This window comes from Zalophus californianus, chromosome 1 (assembly GCF_009762305.2).
Source record: "Zalophus californianus isolate mZalCal1 chromosome 1, mZalCal1.pri.v2, whole genome shotgun sequence".
NCBI classification, from domain to species: domain Eukaryota; kingdom Metazoa; phylum Chordata; class Mammalia; order Carnivora; family Otariidae; genus Zalophus; species Zalophus californianus.
In genome coordinates, this window is record NC_045595.1 from 133,711,120 (window position 1) to 133,734,468 (window position 23,349).

The 23,349-nt window shown below is 34.6% G+C and overlaps 1 protein-coding gene across 2 annotated transcripts in view; it reads left to right on the forward strand.

Moving 5' to 3' along the window:
* The window catches only part of ATP11B (ATPase phospholipid transporting 11B (putative)), a 123,890-nt gene that overhangs the window by 98,942 nt on the left and 1,599 nt on the right, over positions 1-23,349 (forward strand). Inside the window, exons 26-30 of one of the 2 annotated variants that reach the window (XM_027582778.1) lie at positions 4,803-4,868; positions 5,396-5,499; positions 5,695-5,860; positions 8,339-8,424; positions 11,320-11,419. In XM_027582778.1, the coding sequence (XP_027438579.1) occupies positions 4,803-4,868; positions 5,396-5,499; positions 5,695-5,860; positions 8,339-8,424; positions 11,320-11,404 (507 nt within the window). In that variant the 3' untranslated portion in view covers positions 11,405-11,419. Of the gene's footprint in view, positions 1-4,802; positions 4,869-5,395; positions 5,500-5,694; positions 5,861-8,338; positions 8,425-11,319; positions 11,420-19,611; positions 19,746-23,349 lie in introns of those variants that run through there. The other variant, XM_027582777.1, reaches the window with a different exon arrangement.

Consider the following 23,349-nt stretch of genomic DNA (forward strand, 5'->3'; position numbering starts at 1 on the left):
AATGTCTCCAGACCCAGCCAAATGTCCCTTGGGAGGAGAAATCACCCCCACTGAAGAACCACTATTCTAGATGGAGCAGTGGCCCAGGGCTCAGTGCTACGACATTTTTTCTTCTTTATCCATATATGGGGTAAACTCATTTTTCCCATCATTTAAATACTGCTTATATGCTGAGAACTCCTAAATTTCTATCTCTGCCAGTCTCTCCTCAGATTCAAATAACTACCTTCTCCACTTAACAAATCACATAGGAATCTCAGACTTTATGCAGCTAAATAGAATTTTATAGCTTCTGCAAACCCATTTCCCTTCCAGTTTTCCCTATATTAACAAGTAGAACCCACTTTTTACCCAACTGCTCAGGCAAGTCCAGGAATCATTTTTTATTTCCCTTCTCTCACAGCTGATACACAGGCATATTGGTTCTAGTGTCACCTATATCTTGACTGTTTCCACTTCTCTCCACACAGTCCAGATCTCACCATCTCTTTCCCGCACTGTAGTACTGCCTCTGCCTGCTCCTGCTTTTATTACTCCCCTTTCTCCTGTCTCCTCTCCACACAGTGGCCCAGGCGGTCTCTTGAGAATGAAAATTTGATCGTATATCTAATGACCTGCACAAAATCATCCAGTGACTAATTACAGTATAAAAAAAATCTCATCCATCCTCACTCCATCTGCCTATTGGACTGTATTTCCTACCACCGTTCCTTTTGTTCACTCTACTCTAGCTGTACTAGTTGTGTTGTTCCCTGACGAGATCAGTTTGTTCCTGACTTAGGACCTCTTCACCTGCTGTTTTTCTACTTGGATGCTTTTCTCTCCCATGGGCATGTGACTCACTCCCTTATTCATTTAGGTCTGCTGAAACATTACTGGATTGAGTAGGCCTCTCTGCCCACTCCAGTAAAATGTTATCTCCCTCACCTTCCGTCACTTCTTGACACCCACCTCCCCTACATTTACTTTTCTTCATAGCACTAATCTCTACCTAAAAGTATATTTTTCGTTTGTTTATTACTATGTCCCCTCCACTATGTAAGCTTCATGAGGTCAGGAACTTTTTCTTAGCACTGCTTTATTCCCAAGGCCTGGAATGGTTCTTGGCTTATAAAAGATGCTCAATTAGGAAGGGAAAAATTGCAGGGGGAAAATCGGAGGGGGAGACGAACCATGAGAGACTATGGACTCTGAGAAACAAACAGGGTTCCAGAGGGGAGGGGGGCGGGGGGATGGGTTAGCCTGGTGATGGGTATTTTTTTTTCTTTTTTTTTTAAATTTTTTTATTGTTGTGTTAATCACCATATATTACATCATTAGTTTTTGGTGCAGTGTTCCATGATTCATTGTTTGTTCATAACACCCAGTGCTCCATGCAGAACGTACCCTCCTTAATACCCATCACCAGGCTAACCCATCCCCCCACCCCCCTCCCCTCCAGAACCCTCAGTTTGTTTTTCAGAGTCCATCATCTCTCATGGTTCGTCTCCCCCTCTGACATACTCCCCTTTTCTTCCTCTCCTGTTATCTTCTTCTTTTTCTTTTTTCTTAAAATATGTTGCGTTATTTGTTTCAGAAGTACAGATCTGTGATTCAACAGTCTTGCACAATTCACAGCGCTCACCGTAGCACATACCCTCCCCAATGTCTATCACCCAGCCACCCCATCCCTCCCACCCCCAACCACTCCAGTAACACTCAGTTTCTTTCCTGAGATTAAGAATTCCTCATATCAGTGAGGTCATGTGATACATGTCTTTCTCTGATTGACTTATTTCACTCAGCATAACACCCTCCAGTTCCATCCACGTCGTTGCAAATGGCAAGATCTCATTCCTTTTGATGGCTGCATAATATTCCATTGTGTATATATACCACATCTTCTTTATCCATTCATCTGTCGATGGGCATCTTGGCTCTTTCCACAGTTTGGCTATGGTGGACATTGCTGCTATAAACATAGGGGTACACGTACCCCTTCGGGTCCCTACATTTGTATCTTTGGGGTAAATACCCAGTAGTGCAATTGCTGGATCGAACGGTAGCTCTAATTTCAACTGTTTGAGGAACCTCCATACTGTTTTCCAGAGGGGTTGCACCAGCTTGCATTCCCACCAACAGTGTAGGAGGGTTCCCCTTTCTCCACATCCCCGCCAACATCTGTTGTTCCCTGACTTGTTAATTTTAGCCATTCTGACGGGTGTGAGGTGGTATCTCATTGAGGTTTTGATTTGGATTTCCCTGATGCCGAGCGATGTTGAGCACTTTTTCATGTGCCTGTTGGCCATTTGGATGTCTTCTTTGGAGAAATGTCTGTTCATGTCTTCTGCCCATTTCTTGATTGGATTATTTGTTCTTTGGGTGTTGAGTTTGATAAGTTCTTTATAGATTTTGGATACTAACCCTTTATCTGATATGTTATTTGCAAATATTTTCTCCCATTCTGTCGGTTGTCTTTTGGTTTTGTGGACTGTTTCTTTTGCTGTGCAGAAGCTTTTTATCTTGATGAAATCCCAATAGTTCATTTTTGCCCTGACTTCCCGTGCCTTTGGTGATGTTTCTAGGAAGAAGTTGCTGCAGCTAAGGTCGAAAAGGTTGCTACCTGTGTTCTCCTTTAGGATTTGGATGGACTCCTGTCTCACGTTTAGGTCTTTCAACCATTTGGAGTCTATTTTTGTGTGTGGTGTAAGGAAATGGTCCAGTTTCATTCTTCTGCATGTGGCTGTCCAATTTTCCCAACACCATTTGTTGAAGAGACTGTCTTTTTGCCATTGGACATTCTTTCCTGCTTTGTCAAAAATAAAGCCTGGTGATGGGTATTAAAGAGGGCACGTACTGCATGGGGCACTGGGTGTTATATGCAAACAATGAATCATGGAACACTACATCAAAAACTAATGATGTAATGTATGGTGATTAACATAACAATAAAATTTTTTTAAAAAGATGCTCAATTATATTTGTTGAGTATACAAATAAATAACGAATGATCCTTTTTAAATTGGAATATAAATTTGGCTTTATTAAATAATTAGGTAACAAATTCAGCTGGAAGAAGTGATCTAGAGAAAAAGCAGATTGTGATAAAGGGTTTTGAGCATCTTTCTCTTCTGAACAGGGGTAGACCCAGGTTTAGGAAAGTCTAAACATTACACATTTTGGCAGGCCCTCTTTAAGGGAAAAAAATAGAACTATAAATACAAACATAAGTGTACATGAATGTAACTGAGTGACATAAATGGTTCCATCCATCCCACTTAACCAAAGCCAATGTAATGTGCCCAGCTCAACTTCTCTGTAGACCTGATCTCAAAATGCCCTCTGCCCTTCACTTTATCACCAACTGGCTCAAGTGGAAGTCAGAATGGAAAGAGACAGGAGTCTTAACTGATTGGTTTGAAATATATTACTTTTGCTAATTTTATAAAACAACAAAAAAGACCATGTGAATGTGTTTCTACAGCCCTCTCTGGGGCCTTGAATGCAAGAGGGAGCCCTAAATTCTCTGTTTCTAAGGAAGATACCACTAGCCCTAAATCTAGGCCCAGTAAAACCAGAATACTGAGGGATAGACATGTGTGGTTGTTACCACTTCCAGGCATAGGTTCCTTGGCTGTATCAAATATCTCTCTCCAAAGCCCTGAAAGAGGTAGCAGGCATTCCTCCAAGAGCAGAGTCGAGTGAAACCGATTTGATTTTTAGTATTTCCAGGTCATTTCTAGAGATGATAAAAGCAGGAAAATGAGAAGTTTAATATGACTTTTGCATTCCTTTACTCTTGAAAATCAACTCCCAATATACCCTCAAATGAAGGATTATTCATTGATGTTTCATCGTTGATGATAGTAACTACTATTTATTGATTGCTTATTATATATATATATATTATATACTATATAATATATATAATATATAATATATATATATTATATATTATATACTAGGCACCCTGTCATTTTTACATATCCCAATTCTTAAGGAAACCTGTAAAGTTCTTCTCCATTTTCCAAGTGAAAAAAGATACAGAGAGGTTAAGTAATTTTTCAAGTAAATGCTAATTGTTAAACATCAGTAATAAAAAGAAACAGAGCCTTTTAAATAATTTTTTAAACCAGTGGTAAAAACTGACTACTTGGTAAACTTAATATTAACATAAACTTCTGGTTCTGTTCTTATTTACAAGTGGAAAATAAATCCTGACATTCTTTGGGGATTCAGCATTTTTAATAAACCTTATTAAGTTTTGGCTATAAATCCCAGAAAAATACTTTGACTGGCATTAACTTCATTTTTACATAGAATCCTTTGAGGAATAATTCCATTGGCCATTATCTTTCCTTTCAGGTATTGGTTTTATATGTAAATTTCTTTTCTCCTGCTCTGCCTACAGTGTGTCCAGAAATACAGTGTCAAGTGATCTGTCGTAACTTCTGGTTGGAATGGTTTCAGAAAATAATTGTGATTGAAGAGTTATTTTTATTGTATGACAGGAATAAAGCAGTCACTAACAACTATATCATTCGAACTAAAAACATTCTGTGTCACACAGTCTCAAAGCCATCTTTTTGGGCTTCCAATCTCATAATGTTATCCAAGGATCATTTTACATGATAAAATAAGCATAATAATATGCTTTATGAATTTTTTCATACTGCTTTAACTTTACTAATGTCACAGATTTCAAATATAACTGGCTTAAATAATGCAAGTGATTTTTAGTACTTTTTGCCTTACCATCTGATGTAGCATCATCTTAACACATAATACAGTAATGAATTTGTTTTTTTTTTTTTTCTGTTTAGATGTTTGGAAACTGGACATTTGGCACCTTGGTTTTCACAGTCATGGTTATTACAGTCACAGTAAAGGTATGGTGCAGAAATTAGAAACATGGACGACACATTTTGCATCTGTGTAATGCATAGTTAACTTTCTTTGTTTCTTTAACTGTAGGTAGATATTTTTCCCTTTTTTCATGAATAATTTCACTGATTACTATTTTAATAATTAATTTTAATTTTTATAAAAAAATACAACTTTAAGTTCATTATTTTGGAAAGCCTCAGCTGATTTTTATGGTCAAATAAAGGTTAACCCCACAATATTCATCTCTGTATATAATGCTAAACAATATGGGTTGTTGTAGTCCATGTAGTAGAGAATAAAATACTCATGAAAATTTCAATGCTGCTTCCTCATAGGAGAAAAGCATTATAAACTTGAAATTATTCAATTTCATACTGGACTCTTTCATTAATATTCACCTTCTGAGGGACTTTGCCATAGGAACTTTAGGCACTTACAATTACGACATTTTATTCTTGAATTTTATCTGAGAGGTTTAATATAAGTAAATATTACCTTGTATTAAGGATTTAAAAAAATTTTTTTTTAGATGGCTTTGGAAACTCATTTTTGGACCTGGATCAACCATCTTGTTACCTGGGGATCTATTATATTCTATTTTATATTTTCTTTGTTTTATGGAGGGATTCTCTGGTGAGTGACTATATTTTAATTATATTGATTCAGCTGTTTATTGTGATAGATTATATTATGAACAAATTCCGCTCAGAATAATTTTGAGACCCTGTCTGATAATAAATTTACTTCTTTCAGCTGATCTTACTGATATGGAAAAGAAAAATTAACAATTACTGAATATCTACTATGTTCTACCTTCTTTCTTTGCAGGCCATTTTTGGGCTCCCAGAATATGTACTTTGTATTTATTCAGCTCCTATCAAGTGGTTCTGCTTGGTTTGCCATAATACTCATGGTTGTTATGTGTCTATTTCTTGATATTGTGAAGAAAGTATTTGACCGACAGCTCCATCCTACAAATACTGAAAAGGCACAGGTAACCACTCTTTATATACAATACCTTTTTAAATTAGAATTGTTCTGTAACAATGAACAGCTGTCATTATAATTTGCTTGTATCACAGAATAGGAAATTATCCATTCTTGTATCAAGTATTTTGTAAAACAAATATTGTTAAATATGATATATTTAAGTTGTTTATTTCTGTTTTGACTCCTGACAAATTAAAAAAATTTTTGATTATATTATTAGTGGAACTTAAGACTTTTAAATACAAGACTATCAAGTAAAAGAAAAAAAAAAGACTACCAAGTCATGTCCAGATAATAATAGTAAATATGTTTTAAGTAACATTATCACAACATTCTATCCAGAGGTATATAATGGGGATATATATCCATGTCTTTAGAAACATTAGAATTCTAGTAATACTTTTTCAGGTTACATTGTTTTCAACAAGAGTATGAAATAAGTTCTTTAACCTAAATAATTTTTACAGAATGGATTTTTGTAAAATATATTTTCTTACTAAACATTTATCAATAAATACTAAGCTACAGCAAATATTAACAGTATGTTATATAGTGTGTAAGAATACAGGCTTTAGGGCCTGATAATTCTCAGTTCAAAACCCAGTTCTAACACTTGGTAGCTCTGTAACTTTAAGTCTCAGTTTCCTCATGAATAGTATTGTATTACCTTTGTAATGAGGATTAAATGAAATAATGTTCAGTAACAAAGTAGATGCTCAAGAAACAGTAACTATTTAGTTGAATGTGCCATTTTGTGTATTTGACTTGTACGTGGTTGAGATTTTTTGACTTGTACTAGGTTGAGATTTTTTTCTGCATGTTTGCTATAGGCCAAGCAAATTTTCTTTAAATTTTGAAAATTTAGTTGCATATTCAAAAATAGAATAACTGTTCCCTAAGTACTTAGTGATCTGGGTTAGGCTTCCTAAACGATGTACTAGCTTTAATCTCAATTGATCATGTCAGCATGTCTTTAGCAGTTATTTGCCTTGGTAACTCAATACTAGCCAATATACATTTTAACACCACTGAAGCAGCGTACGTCTCTTGAAGCCTGAAAATCTTAATTCAAGTACTATTTTAACAATTTGTAAAATGTATGTCCCTAATCAGGTCACATCCCTCGGCCTCAGTTTCCTTTTCTGTAAAATCAGAATAGTAATTACTACCATACATGATCGTTGAAATAATGAATATAAAGCACCCAACCCTGGGCCTGTATGTAGTGACTCCTCAGTAGAAGCATCATAACTATAAGGACAGTGAGGATGTTGCTCTATGATACTGATCTCCAAATGGGGCTGGAGAAATTTGCATAATTGATTACTCTGCCTGCCTATCCATATATTTATATCAGTATGCTACTAACTTTTCTACTTTGCAGTATATTGCTTAAATATATATCAGAAAGTTTTGACTTTTTTCTAATCTTTAGACATAAATATTTACAATAAGAGAGTACTATTTTTAATACATTGTCTCTTATACTTTTTCTAGATCTTTAGGGATAACACACTTTTCTCCCCCTCTTGGCCTATATAAAGTTATATTGCACCAAAATATATTAACAACATCACGCTTAAAACTTAATTCTTTATAAAAGTAAATAATCAGATTTATTTACATTTATCTTTAGAAATCTACATTAGAGCATTTGCAAACTTATGTGTATTTATAGAGCCTTGTTAATGATAAGAAAAAGTGATTTTTAGTTCTTTCTACCTTTTCTATAGCTTCTTTTTAAAGGATTACATAGGAAATATTTGTTACCTTAGAGTGGACCCTTAAACAAGAAAAAGTTAAAAAGTATTTTATATATATTTTGGTTCTTTTACCATAGGTTAAAATTGATTAAAAATGAAACGTGTGGTAAACTAATCCTTTTATCTGGGTGTGAAAGCTAATCTCCCTTTTGTCCCACTAAACTCACTTTTAAATAACTTGACCCAGACGTCCTGTTGTGGTCTAATCCAAGGAGGAAATCTCTACTTCCACTCAAAGATCTTCTAGCCTGCTAGAAGGGTTTTTTGGGGTTTTTTTCTTTTTTCCTAAAACAGTATATGGCCTAGTCACATCCTATGTGTGACATTCTTCCTTTGCTACAGGCAGTAGTCTTTATTATTTCAGATTTATACTATTACCACTGATTTCAGATGATGAAGAAATGGTTAGAAAGTTATCAGGTACTTCATTGTTTACCAAAAGTAGCAAGAAAAAACATCAAAAAAGGGTTGTCAGCATTTATTTTGAGCTTTGTTTTTCTCCAGAATAACCATGTGGTATTAAGAGTGAAGAATAAATTATTTTGATAGCAAAGCCAACAGCCCTACAAATGGCAGTCATGTATGTGTACCATCTATGATATTTCCTATTTTTGGAGGAACAGATGTCTTTACAGAGTTTGTCCTGTGTCTGTCTCTTAGGTGATGAATGCAGCTCACTGACTTGTTGTATGTACCATCCCTTTTCTGTCCACTTATAGATGTACTCCAACACAGTTGCTTTAAGTGACGAATTCATCGCACTGCAGCCATTGTCGAGGGCAAGGAATCAGCTGAGCAAACTTAGGTAGAGTAGGAGGAGTAGAACCTTGTTAACTCTTCTGCATGCTAAAGGTCAATGAAACAATATTCAAAAGATGGGCAGAGGCATGAATTAAGAGTGGGGCATTTTTGTCAGCACAGCTCTGTCTCTAATTTGACCTTTATTAATATGTATATTAAAACTTAAAAATATACATCCATTTCTTCTTTGAGAAGAAAATTCAGATGAAAATTCAGCATAACAGGACAGAGATCTGTATCTTATTATACATTTTACACCTTAACTACCTTTTATAGTACAATTCTAATGCTTCTGCTTGTCATATTATTTTCATAACTAAGGATGCTCCTGCATGTTGAGTAACTTAAGCTACAGAAATTCATCATAAGGTTTAAAGCTTTAAGTTTCAGTTACTTGGAAGTGAGAGTTGCCCATTTTTTATCTTGCCTTAATGTGTGCTGTAAATACATGTGTGTATTTGTCTTTGTACACTGTAATGGCTGCTGAAGCATTTCATATTCTTGCTACTGTTTAGTGCATCTGTAAATTGCACAATATATTTTGTACCTCTTAAATATATATCTTTATCTCCATAGACAGATCCATTCTGTCAGTTTCCACAAAAATAATAGTATAGAGATGTCTTTTGATGGAAGAGAATGAAAGCTTAAATCCTGAAATATTTGATATTAAGATACCAGAGCTATTTATTAACTTTAACTCCAGTCTTCTTTGAAGAGGAAAAGTAATATAACTAAAAAAAAATTTTTTAACTTTTGACACTCTTCAGTTTCTCACCCTCTCAGTATCCTGTGTATTCTTAATTATATTTTTTTAATTTTTTTTATTCTCCAAGTTTCTGTGTTCATTTGATCAAGCAAACGGCCTTGACGAAACATTGCTTGAATAATGTCTTATGGAACTCTGTGAGTTCATAATTTTGAGCTGTTCTAAAGTTTTGTCAAACCTTTTGATTTTATTATTATTAAATTCCAGATTTTTTGAATATTCTACTTTGAATTACAAAGGTGTAATAATTTTACATGAATATAAAAATGGATGTTTAAGTGGTTGTCAACTAAATTTTATGTTTAAAACAAGAACTAAAATGAAAACGAACTTGAGGATTTTCCTTCACCTTTGGTTGAGTCAAATATATATAACACATTTTATCCATATGTGCCTTTAAACATCTAATTATTTAACTCTAAGACAATAGGAGAGCTTGTTATTTAAAAGAACACCTGGCAAACTCTTTGGTCAAGGGAAGATTAATTTTTGCATTGTGAATAGTCTTGCTGTTTTTATGAAATCATATTTTCACATATCATATTGGCTTAAATCAAGCCATGTGGGTTTTGGGGTTTTTTTTTTAAGCAATAATAGACTTAAAAAAATGAGGTAAGGATATCATAAATTAGAGAGATCCCAGTTTCTGTAACAATGTGATAAGGTAGTAAGTTTAACATTCATCTGTGAAAAAACACAATGAGAACAGGATACACTGGTCAGGTGGCCTTTGCTGCAAGCCACTCTCCAGTCAGGTAGTATAGCAAAAGAAGAGCCCTGTTGGGGAGGCCTGGGTGTTAGCGACACCCTTGGTACTACGGCTTGTGTGTCCTAACCAGATCAGTTCACCTCTCTGAGGCTCCAGGTTCTTCACCTATCAGGTAATCATTTTACATACTGTGGTCTATTTACTTACTGTCAGCATCAGAGAACAAAAAGAAAAAATACTATGCTCAACCAAAGGCCGGGCAGAAATACCAGTTGTTTCTAAAAAAGCAGTGAGTTACCACTGGGTGGGCATTTTCTTATAGCTGCATGAAGAACAAGTGCTCACATACATCTGTCTACTATGCATCCTGTGAATTTTGAATACATCTTTCTTTTTAATTGCATTAAACAGTATTCCTGGGTGTGATCTATGGTAGCTTAATTGTTTACTGTTGTGACAAAGAGGAAAATTATGCAGATATAAAATATCTTTAAGAGTTTTCAAATCTTTAATCAGGTTAGTACTTCTTAAGAACCATTAACACAAAAGTATTAACTTTTTTAATGAAAGAAAACTCATTTTGAGTATTTTCCCATCCCCTGTATTACAGGCAAAGCTATAATAATAATAATAATCATCATCATCATCTATCTTCACATAAGCTTATTGTACTCTTGAAACCAAGGACTTCTACTTTATTTTTTATACATGTAAGACATTCACCATAGCATTTTTTTTTTGATAGAAATAATTGTTGGTCCGTCCTAAGACAGAAAACACATAACGAGGAAAAACTTTTTTTATTCATTGAGGACATTCTCTTACAATTTAAAAAAGGTTCAAATTAGCATGGCTATGGGAACATACTCCCTAGAAGAAAAAAAAAAGCAAAGAATAAAAATTTGTGTAAATTAGCACTCACTAAAAAGCTACATTTCAAATTAAGGATTAAATTAATTTTGTTAAATTAGTCAAGCCCCCCACCCCTTACCCACATGTCTAGCATTTGAAAGGCCGTGTGAGTGACCCTTCTACTCTGCTAAAGTTCACTTTGAGTAGAGAAGTCTTGAGAAGGGAGCATAAGAGTTGTGAAAAAGGGCATACATACCTTTGCGATAAGAACCCTAAATCTCGGTGGCAAGGAATATAATAGAAGAAATTGAATTTTTTTGAAGGAAATCTGGTTTTAATCTAACTTTGTGCGCTGGAAAATCATGGCTTAATTTTGTGTGCTTTGTTGTATTCCCCTTAAGAAGCTGCTGTTAGCTCTCTTTTGTGACAGTAAATGAATGTGGTGTTGTATGAACATTCATTTTCCCTCGCAGATTGTGGACCCCAACTTGCTGTTTTGATTCTAAACCTATTTTACAGTGAGAGTATTGTTCTGTAATGTGAGACTTACTGCTTTTCTGTCCTTCCAGATGGAAGAAGATAAGGGTTCAGTCAGCTCAGCATATGAATTTGCTGAAAGCAAGCACAGAGGGGAGGACAGTAGGCACCTGCTAGCTGAGGCTTGCAGCCAGCAGGACAGTTCTTGCGTGCACTAGGTAGTACTGCGCTGGACCTTCCTGGGGACATATCCGCTAAGTTCTCATGCTTGGGGCATGCTATGGGAGAACTGGCCTGACTTTCAGTTTTTACTTTCCTAATCTTTCATTGTTCCTCATATGTTTACTGTTTTTCTTTACTTGTCTTCCTTTTTTTGTGATCTTTACATTTTTTATATGTCCATCCCTGAATATTTTTTTAGTCTTCCTTTGGAGTTACAGTGTTAAATCATACTTCACCTCGAATTCTAACCTAGTAAGGTATTCTCACAACCTATTTGATATTCAAGAAATTATTCCTTTTCCTTTTTGAAACTATGTCATACTACTTCTGTTATTTCTGAAGTCAGTTTTCCCATTTGAAGAGGTAGTTGTGTATCATTTTATATATCTTAATGTAGTTAGACACCAAATTACTTATCTAAGTCTAGCTCTTGAGTTGAATGATCCAATGAATGAGTGCTTAGACGTGGTACTGAATAATTTTCTGCTGACTAATATTCATCAGATTCATCAGACTTTCACTTCTTACTTTTCCTAAACTTTCATAGTTATATCTTTGTAATAAAAAAAAGTATGAATTGATGAGGACTTGATTCACTCACCTCTTGAGGAGTAAACCCTAACAACCGCTTCTAGACCTTATTGGAATACACAAAATATTTTGATTGGTAGTAATTATGGAGGATAAAAATTCTTACTACTAATAATTATATTTTTACTTGGATTATTTGCCATTTGTATATTATAATTACTGGTCAATAAGGTGCTGTTACCCCATTTGAGATAAAACATTGTAAATGGTGAAACTTTGAAACAAAACTACTTAAATTATAAATCTTAACTCTACCATGGAATCAGACCATAGAATAGGTACAGTAATTTGAAAAATCTGAATTATTCTGGAAGACATATTTTTAAAATTAGATTCCTTTAGTGAACTGCTCTAAATGAAAAATGTTGAAGATCAACTCTTATTATTAATTGAAAAGAAATTCAAAAGAATTCAGAACTTTTGGGATGCTCCGTATGATTATTTTTACTGTATTTTGCTTTGATAAATATAGAAAAATTGTTAGTTTTTTAAAATATGCCCTGATTGAGCTGTGAAGAAAACTCAGCTGAAGAGCTCACTGGTAAAGAGGGGGAGCTGGCCTGGATTTATATTATGCCCTGGATAATCCACAAAGCAGATAATCAGTCCACTTGGGACCTGACTAGACTAAAGCTATAAAACTATATCCTCTGTGATAAAAGTTCCCCAAAGGTTCAAGTGGATATTTCAGAAGACATGGATCTGGAACTGCTTTGCTTTAATATGTCCATTAAAATATATAATACAGTTGAGAAAGGGGTTCTTAGAACCCTCCTCGTAACAGGGGCCTTGTTATGGTCACTTTTACAAAAGGGTGATGAGTGAAAATATCTCATCATCCTGCGATAGTAGGTCTTTCTTCCTATAAACAAGAAGCTAGAAGAACCCTGAAACCATGAGTATGATTTTAGTAAAATTGCTGGCGTTATTACCCTGACCTTCAATTTTTTCTGCTGATTATCACTGAATTTTCATTGGCTGAGTGAAGTATACCTTGAATATTTTTCTTATGTATTTCTGCCTTTGGCATATATTTTGAAATAATCAGTTCAAAAAATAAATGTTATATAATAGCGCTCTTCTATTTTTTCTGTCTTGACATGGCAGTTGTTTTTCTCTAATCGAAATGTGGTGAGCCTTGCCAAATCAGGCAGAGGATGATGCTGAGCCCTAAATGTTGTCATGGGCTAGGGCCTTCTAGTCATCTCCCTCCACTGTGACCTGCCTCTTTGGCCTCCATTGTTTTGTCATTTCTCTGTCCCTAGATTCCTGGCCTGCTCTGGATGCTCTCTTTTCAGCTATACCTAGCAACTATAGGGGTATCAACAGGATGTTAGGGCTGTTGACCTTTCTCATTGTGGACCTGGATGCTAAGCCCCAAACCTGAAACTTGCCACCACCTACAACAAAAGAAAACATTTTGAATAGTTTCAGCCAACTACAAGTCACCTTCCTCTTCTGTGACAAAGATACTTACATCTACTGTCTCATTTAACAAAGTGGTGAACTACAAAAGGAACAGAAAACTTTAATGGCCCAGATTCAGTTGTTTGCCAGTAAAAGCTATATTTTCCTGAGTAAAATTCTGTGAGCAAATAAAAGTGAACATTTAAAAAAACTAATAATAATAAGGCTGCCATGAGTAGCAAGACCTGCATGTATACCTGATAAATACAACACTTTACAAAACTAATGTTATTTTCAAATCTGTGCTGAGTTATTTGAGCAGCTTTTCCATCTGGTGGTCAAAACAAAGAAAAATATTAGTGTTGACATTATTCTATGAAACAATTACCCTCTGACATTCTTTGAACGATCATACTTAGAAAACTGAATTTTTTTCTTTTTTTTTTTTAAGAAAACTGAATTCTTAACATCAGCTATACCATGGGTTAGTTCATTAATTAGTGCTATTCTGATTTACCCTCTCCGTTAAAATAGGTGATTTTATCATTTTTTACAGATACTTGATACTCTTCTTAACCTAAACTTCAGATTCCTGGTCAGATATTGTTAGTTATGTAACCCCATCATTAAAATAAAGGGGTCTCAGTTCTTAAACTAGAATAAACCAAATTATTAAAATAACCATACCTGATAAATGTAATTCTTATTGTATGCTTATTTTCGTAGTTAAATTTAGGCAACACATACAGAAATCTCCTCTCTGGAGATCCCTAAAAGACAGTATGGAGGTATTTATAACTATCTTCCAAAGTTGTTTATTTTCCTTGAGGAAAAGGAAAGAGGGAAGAGAATGTAAAGGAGTGAATGTGAGCTTTTGAGGCATATTTTGAAGAAATGGGCCTTGAGTAAGAGACAGCAGTCTTCTAAGTGCCATTGCTAAAAAGCTACCTCTTGCAATTCTGAATAATGAGTTGAAGCCATTACTTGTTTTAAGGGTTTTATTATTGGGTTTTTTTAAGATTTTATTTATTTATTTGAGAGAGAATGAGAGATAGAGAGCACAAGAGGGAAGAGGGTCAGAGGGATAAGCAGACTCTCCGCTGAGCAGGGAGCCCGATGTGGGACTCGATCCCGGGACTCCAGGATCATGACCTGAGCCGAAGGCAGTCGCTTAACCAACTGAGCCACCCAGGCACCCTGGGTTTTATTATTCTTAACCAGATTTGGAAATCAGTACTATTTGACGGCTTTTGATTTTACATTAAAAAGAAAAACATTTCCTTGAACACAACCTTTTTTTTTCCTTTCATAATTACAGTTTTCAAATATCTCCTTTAAGGCTATACAAGATTCTCACTTTGATTATATATTTGTTATAAAACTGTTTTAAAGACTAAAGAACAAATATGGTTAATAGTTCAGTAATTCTTATCTAAACTTAAAAGGACTTTTTTGATTTGATAGGTAAGATGTCATAAGAAGGACTAAATAATTTAGAGATGTATGACAATTTTCTAACATCGAGAAGATTCAAGAAAGATAGAAGTAGAAGCACTAGGAGAAACTTTTAAATGTTTACTCTCATTGATATGAAAATAATGGAAACGAGCAGTGAGTCAGAATTTATTTCAAAAGGCAAGTTCTTATATAAAGATGAAAATTTTTATTAGCCATACATAATTATGTTCAATCTCCGTAGTTGTTTTGCTTGGCAGCCCTTTCAGCTCTAAATCATATGGTCATTCCTGGGAAGCAAATGTGGCAGAGGGTCTTACCAATGAATCAAAATTTCTGGTAAATTAAAGTGCCACCAAGGAGGGTCTCACTCCCATTACTTTGCTTTTTTTTTTCCTTGTCTAGTATTTATAAGCAGTTTAAAAAAAAAAAAAAAGACACACACAAAAGGAATAATTCCCTCTCCTTACTTTGAATGAAATGAGATTTAAATGTTCCACCCTTTTCCTACTCCCACTTAATTGGCAGCTGTGGCTACATGTATCTGGCTGGTCTCCCAGTTCCTGAATATGAGATCAAAGATATGTATATGGGAAAGTGATAGAGCTTGGACGTTTGCTGGAGAACAGTGTAGTTTTTTATATAAATAGCAGCTTTACAGAAGCACAGTTAACCAGCATTCAGCATTTTTAAAGCAACTGGGTTTTTTTTTTCTCTTTAGAGAAAAAAAGGAAATATATTTTTGCTAATTCAAAAGGTGATCTTAAGGAAGTCATTTTTTTATAATATTTTTAATATTTCGAGATGTTTACTCTCTTTGGGGTTATCCATGTAGTAATACCTCTCCTTAGATTTTAAGTGAGGTAATAAGTGCAAAGCAACATAATTACCTAAAGTCAGATCCAGACCTAAGTGGTGTTGTGCTCATATGTGGTCACTCAAATGCTGCTAACCTTATGGACTTCATCTTCAGTGAATCCTTGAAAGTTGAGCACCAGCTATATAAGCAAAGCACAAGTTGTTAAGAAGTACCAGGCAGACTCCTTGCTCTGTATAGTTTCTGGTCTAGCTTACTGTTCTCCAGCCAAATGTGAAAGACCAGTTTGTTCTCTTGTTTTGTTTTGTTGTTTTTAATTTCCAGTCCATCACGGACAAATACTTTGGTAAAATACAATAAAAATGAGTTACAGTTACCCTTGAACAATGTGGGGGTTAGGGGCGCTGACACTTCATGCAGTAAAAAAATCCAGGTATAACTTTTGACTCCCCAAAAACCTAACTAATTGCCTACTGTTGACCGGGACCTTATCAATAACATAAAAGTGCCAATTAACACGTATTTTGTATCTTATAGGTATTATATGCTCTGGTCTCACAATAAAGTAAGCTAGAGAAAAAATCAAAAAGGAAGAGAATATATTTGTAGTACTGTATGTGTATTTATTGAAAAAAATTTATAAGTGGACCTGTGCAGTCCAAATCCATCTTAAGAGTCAAAATGTGTACTAGGAAATGAAATTTAAAAGATATATAAAATAAGCTCTGATTTTTAAATTACTATTAGATTCAATAGTTATAAAAGTATTCTGTCAAATTGCCATAAAATTTTCTAACCTCTTATTCGTACAGACCAGAAACACTTATCTCCTCATAGGCCAGTAACAAATGTTTCTGGACCAACACTGATGCGTGGATCACACTTAAAGTCACACTAGTCTTTTTGCAAGGGGGCAGGTGTAACAACTACTTTCTTATACGTAGGCTAAACATGTGCTGAATACACATCATACTTTTCTACCCACATATAATTACTCATTCTCTTTGCTTAGCCTAGAATGCTCTTTCTCTCCCATCTCCAACTACTGAAATCCCACCCAGTCTTTAAAATGTGTCAGATGCTATCTTTTTCATCAACTCTTTCAAATGCCCTCCCACCAATACCAACAACAACAGCTGGGTTTGAGCTTTCCCTCCTCTTTGTTAATATTTGTAGTCAGCCTCATTACCATAATTATAAGAAGGCAGTATAATGGCATGATAAAGAGGTTTGAGCTCTAGAATTAAAGAAACCAAGACTCAAGCCTCAGCAGGGTGATCTTGAACGAGTTCTCAACTTCTCTCTTTCCTCAACTGTAAAATGTTTCTGAATATGGTGCTTACCCCAAAAGTTTGTTATAAGTTTTAAATGAGAATAATCCATGAGAAGCGTCTTACATAGGAACTGGCACATACATAGTAAGCATTCCATTAATATAACTACCATTATATGTTCCTGACTTATCTCCCATCCTTTCTTTACCCTTATTAACTTACTAGATTGCCATCCCCTCTGGGAATCAGCACAGTGCCTTGCTCAATAAATACAAGTTGAATTTAAGTGCTTGTAGAATTTAAGTTATGCAAACAAGCAGTGCAATAGAATCCAGAGAGAGATTACTGGTAGTTGGAGAGGTGAGGGAAGTTTCATGGAGATGATGGTATTTAAACTGAACTAGGTGTAGGGGTCAGCATTCTGACCATAATTGGTGACAGGCCCTGACATCTGCCCGAAGACAAGGAACACTGCACTGGTTGGCTGTGTGAAGACTGTACAGGAGCATTGGGAAGTTGAGCAAGAAAGGCAGCCTGAGGTCAGGTTATAAAGGGCCTTAAGGCCTCCTTGCAGTATTGTACTTTCACCTTTGAGTATGTGGGAGCTTCCGAGTCCTGCTTCTTGTGGAGGGTGATTTTGAGATGGAGGAAATGGGAGCCTAAGGACCCAAGGAGGAAACTGGGAGACGATAAAATCCTTAAACCTGGTTTAATCCCTAAACCAGCATTTTTTAAACTGTTCCTCTGGATATTAATGTTCTTCCTAGTGTTGATTGATTCCCAGGGGCAGTGGGGGTAGGAGGGAAGATTTAACTGAAAAAAAAAAAAAAAGTTTGAGAATTGCACCATGTCCAGCTCTCCCCCTGGAGACTGACCATGCATCCTGACTTATTGACAGTCTTTTACTCAAAAAGTCTGTTTAGACTCATTGAATTAGTGTTTCCCAAACTTAATTAATTGGCCACAGAACATTTTTTCACGAGACATCTGTAAACATCTCTCAAAAAACAGTTTAAGAAACAGCACCATAAACAGTCCTAAACCAAGGGTATTGTAATGAAAGAACTAGTAAAATTTGGCTATTTCTCAGTTCTTAGCAGACCCTGGGACGTTGGTGCAATTAGGTAATTGCCAGACAGGAACCATGTTGTCTTGCACTGCTTGGTATTTGGCAGGATTACTCTGAGCAGGGATTTTGCAGGACCTCACCCGTTCCTTATATTCCGAGCACCAGGTTATTTATGTTCCATCATACCCATCTTATGTCCATTGTGTGCGTCTCCACAAATGTCCCCTGTTGCCATGCCTTTGTGACTCCCAACCTTTGTGAATTGGAACCCTCTAATGAACCTATTTTTGTTCTCCTTCCTCTATACTTTCCAAAGATTTGTTATACAGTATGTTATATATGTAAGGAAAGTGAATGAAAAACAGTTTGTTTAAAATGATACCCCCCAGGGCTCCTGGGTGGCTCAGTTGGTTAAGCGACTGCCTTCGGCTCAGGTCATGATCCTGGAGTCCCGGGATCAAGTCCCACATCGGGCTCCCTGCTCAGCGGGGAGCCTGCTTCTCCCTCTGACCCTACCCCCTCTCATGCTCTATCTCATTCTCGCTCTCAAATAAATAAATAAATAAATAAATAAATAAATAAATAAATAATAAATAAATAAAATGATACTCCCTGAGAAATTAAGGAGTACACTTGATCATGTCAAAACCAGGTTGGGATTCACTGGGCTATGTGATCATACCATTTCTTCCCCTCATTTTAACAGGATTAAAATTAGTAGTAGTAATGGCTTTAAGTTATTTTGCTGGGTTATTTATGCCTGAATCAGTACAAATCTTGCATACCTTCAGAAATTAGTAAAAATAGTAGTTAGTCATTTGTTTAGTGGATTTTAATACAGTAGATTAAATTAATCAGTAAATTTTTTAAAAGCAAGATAAGCTGATTATGGGCATAATTGGCACTTAATAGTTGCTTAGCAAATTTCAGGTAAATGATGCTTTTTTCAAGGAGAATTATAAAATTATAATACATTTTCAAGGATTGTTTCAGTGGATATATGTAGAGTGCTACATATAGAACCCGGCACACAGAAAACATTACATAAAGTATTTGCTACTGTTGTTGTTGTTGTTGAAGATTGGGGTTAAGTCCTGCCTGGTTATTATTTCCCAGTCTTCAGAACGGTTCACACTCCGTTTTTCTCAATTGCTAGACATTTTTCATTGAAATTGCAGGAGCATTTCACCTAAACAAAAACTCAAGAATTAGAATTCAGTTTGAGTCGTTGATGTAAATCATTTTGGCTATAATAAATTGTTAAAGTAAGACATTAAAATCCAGAATCTTTGCATATTTAAATAATAACCAGCTACTTATTTTTATATAATTATTTCATCCATTTTCCAATTTAGGACACAGTGCCTTTTAAATATTTTTGTATATTAGTCTTAAAGCCTTCCATACATTTTCATATTATAGAAAACATGTATATTTATATACATTACTTTTGATTTTAAAGTGCTTGTTGTAGTTTTTTTTTTTTTTAGTGCTTTTTGGAAATCCAGATCTATAAATAACTAATTTTTTTCTGCTTCAACTCCTCCAGCTTACTGAAACAAATTCAGGTATCAAGTGCTTGGACTCCATGTGCTGTTTCTCAGAAGGAGAAACAGCGTGCGCATCTGTTGGAAGAATGCTGGAACGAGTAGTAGGAAGATGTAGTCCAACCCATGTCAGCAGGTGTGAAATTTCTCTAAGTAGCCTTTGCTGCAGATGAGTGTCCTATAAACTGGAACAGGATGAACCTGCATCTCTAGATACCTAATAAATCAGCAGCTGGTTTTACCAACTGAAGCGGGAGGTGTGCTATTTATTAGCACTCTTTGATGGTAGATTTCATTTTGTGGCTTTGGGGTAGGGGGCTTTTTCACTAACAAAGGAAGAGAAAGCACCTTTGAAGAGACTTCATCTAATGAACAAAAAGTTTTGCTTTACAGTCTTTCTAAAATATGGTGAATAGGAGTGTGTATATGATACTTATTTGGTTTTTATAACTTTCTTTTTTTGATTATACCTTATATTACTGTTTTATTTCCTGTATTTGTTTTTTGTTTGTTTGCTTTTTGTATTTACAAAATAGTCTACACATAATAGTAAAATCAAAGGATTTCGCTTCTCTTACTCTTCATGTATATTTTCTGGTCAGTCATTTGAGACTTTGAGGTATTTATAAACACAAAAGGCTGTATTTCTGCTCTCCTACACCATTTTATCTCTGTAATGAGGTTTTTAAAATGAGTTGTGATATTTTTTTACTTGGTATTCATGGTCTAATTAAAAGTTTTTAAGTTAGAATAGGCACATTAAATTATGGTTTAGAAGAATCTTAGCATTTCTGTCCCCTCCCAAATCTATTTCTTGAATTAGATTTATCAGTGCTTGCTTTTGTGGATCATAACAAAAAAATGCCATGTTTTGTTAAATGCCACTTAAATTTATTTAAAAGTGAAATGGATTCATTTCTTCATTATTTCCCCAAGAGACATATTATTCAGGGGACATTAGGAAGTAGCAATAACTTTTTTCATGCTTTGGTGTTAAGGTTAATTATATCATATTCCTAAAATTAGAGCAGCAGTGCACTGGTGTGCAGGAATAGTTATAGATGGGCAGGGATAGATAGATGGTGATTTCCATTGTCCACCATGTACCACATGAATAATCACTTTCTACATGTGCCATGGCCTGGAAAAGTTTGGAATATACCCCAGGGGCAGGGAATAGAGGGGGTGGAGGAGGCACTATTATCTGCTGATAAAATAATTTTTAATATTTGCCTAGCTTTTTGTTTTAAAAATGATGAGTAATTATCATTCATATGTATCATAAAATTCAGGTAACATTTACTGGCAAACTTATTAGTTCCCATTTTGCCTTTAGTTATGGCCATGTCTTTGTGGTACAGTTGCATTTATAAATAACATTCTTAAAACATCTGTGTTTTCAGTCTCCATTTATTGATTATAACATGTGATCAAAAATATTTCCATAATGCTGTGGTATCATTTTGTAGTAATTTTATTCTCCATAAAAGAATTACTATGAACAGTTAAATTTATTGGGACTTATGTATTTTGACTTACACAAATGTATTATAAAATGCATTATTAGAAAGGAGCTCTGTCATGTACCCAGGCCACCAAGTTTTCCAAAAGAAGTTCCAGAAGGACCTACTTTATAGTATTATTTTACTTATTAAAACAGCTTTACTTTATAGAACTAAGGTGGGAGTTAGACTAAGAGACTACTATAGAACTTCCACAGAATTTTTTAAATTTCTGCTTCAATAGGAATTTTAATTTTAATTTAATTTTAATGACAGTATACATCTTCACTATTAAAAAAACTGTAATTAATTTTAAATAAGCCAAAAATATTTTTGCTTTATATATATATTCTCATTGTTTGATACCCATTATTCAGGTAATAGACCCCCATTTTTCTTTACATAGCCATTTTTACACTGTATTATCCCTTTGAACCTGCCCCTGGAAATAGGGGATTTATTTCAGCACATTCTCCTGAAGGTGGCTGTTATCATCTGTACTTTTTTTCACTTAAAATTGTATCATAATATTTTCTTTTGTAAGATTTTATTTTTTATTTTCCTAATAAAATGTTTAACAGTAATATCTTGTTTGACAGACTATAAATATCTTACCAGTTTTGTCCAACATCTCAGGTTATGTTATTGGTTAGTACTGTCATTATCCTTTTTTTTTTTTTCAAATGAATAATCTAAAAAGTCCTTTAAGATCTATTCAGTTTTTTTCTAGTGGATAAAAATCATACAATATGAAAAACCACTTGGTGCTTTTCAAAGGGCTATATGGAAATTGCCATATATCCATTAACATATTTAAACTTTGAAAGTCATTTTGATATGTAGAGTTTTGTTTCTGTTTTTTTCCATATAATTGTATTAGAGAAAGACATTTGGCATTTCTGTTTTGATATTGAGACAGCCTTTATACATTTCTATTTCATGTCTAACTTAAAAGGTGAAACAAGACTACTACTTCTGTTACAAGATGTAGAAGCCCTTGGATATTTGTTCTATTAACCTATTAAGCATAAGATGTAATGAGCATCACTTGAGAAATACAACTAGTGCTTTCATATGCACATTCTACTGATTAAAAACTTTTACCGTCCAGGCACAAAAATTCTTACATTTTATTAATTGATGTTTTCGAAGGAATATGCCATATTGCAGGCTTGGTTTCAAATGTAGCATCATGGTGCTATATGAAGAATATGCCGTGTTGTACACTAAAGGCTGTACTTCAGCAATAAATGATTTCCTTTGTGCATTTTACCAACAGTTACTTTATCCTAATCAAACCTATTTTCTGAATAGAAAGGACTTAATAGTTAATATGTAGTTCCAGTATTTAATGTTCTGTCAAATATGATATTTAACATATGAGTGCACATGTGTGCTTTGGAAAGATCAAAAACAAAAGAAACCTTACCTAATAAAATTCTTCTATGTAAGCAATGGTTGGAAAAGAGGAAAACTAATATAAAATATTGGCAATTTGGGAATGGAAACTGAGTGACTCCCGATAATTAGGGTGTTGGGAGCTATGTTTTGTCATATGTATCTAAGCATACTTTTTCTTGGATAAATACTTTTAAGAAATGTTCATAGACTCACTTCATTCATTTATTTATTTTACAAATACTCCCTGCTATGTACCAGGTGCAGTTCTAGGTACTAGAGAGAGACAATAGTGAACAGGTCCTTCCTTAAACTAAGGTGTTTAAAATTAGAGAATTTGTAAACTACCAGTATGGTTGTAGCTTATTTGTGTTTCTCTTTGCCAACTTTGTAAAATTTCTAGGTTCCAAACTTCATTATCACTGTGCTTGCTTAATTGATTTAAACTTAAACGACATACAGAATCTCAAGGAAACAGTGGATTATTTGATGAGTGAATTTAAAAGCCATTTTAAATGCTAGTCTCTTCCTCTAACATCTTTGTTTAGGAAAGTAGGAACCCTGGAAAAAGTTACATAAAATGTATTTATTGTTTAGTGCTTTTAGTCTTCTCTAAGAAAAGCCACCTTTGACTTGGTAATCCTGATACTGTCCTTGAAATGGGTTAGGCTATTTTAAGCATGGAAGGCTATTTCTGGTCTTGAGTTATTTTAGCTTAAATTAATAGAGCTGCAAATAAAGCATTATGTAATTAATCGCTTATAGTCCTTATTATTCAGACAGTAAATTTTCCAGACCATTAAAGGTTTATTTGTTCTCAGTTAAGTGAAAACTGTACTG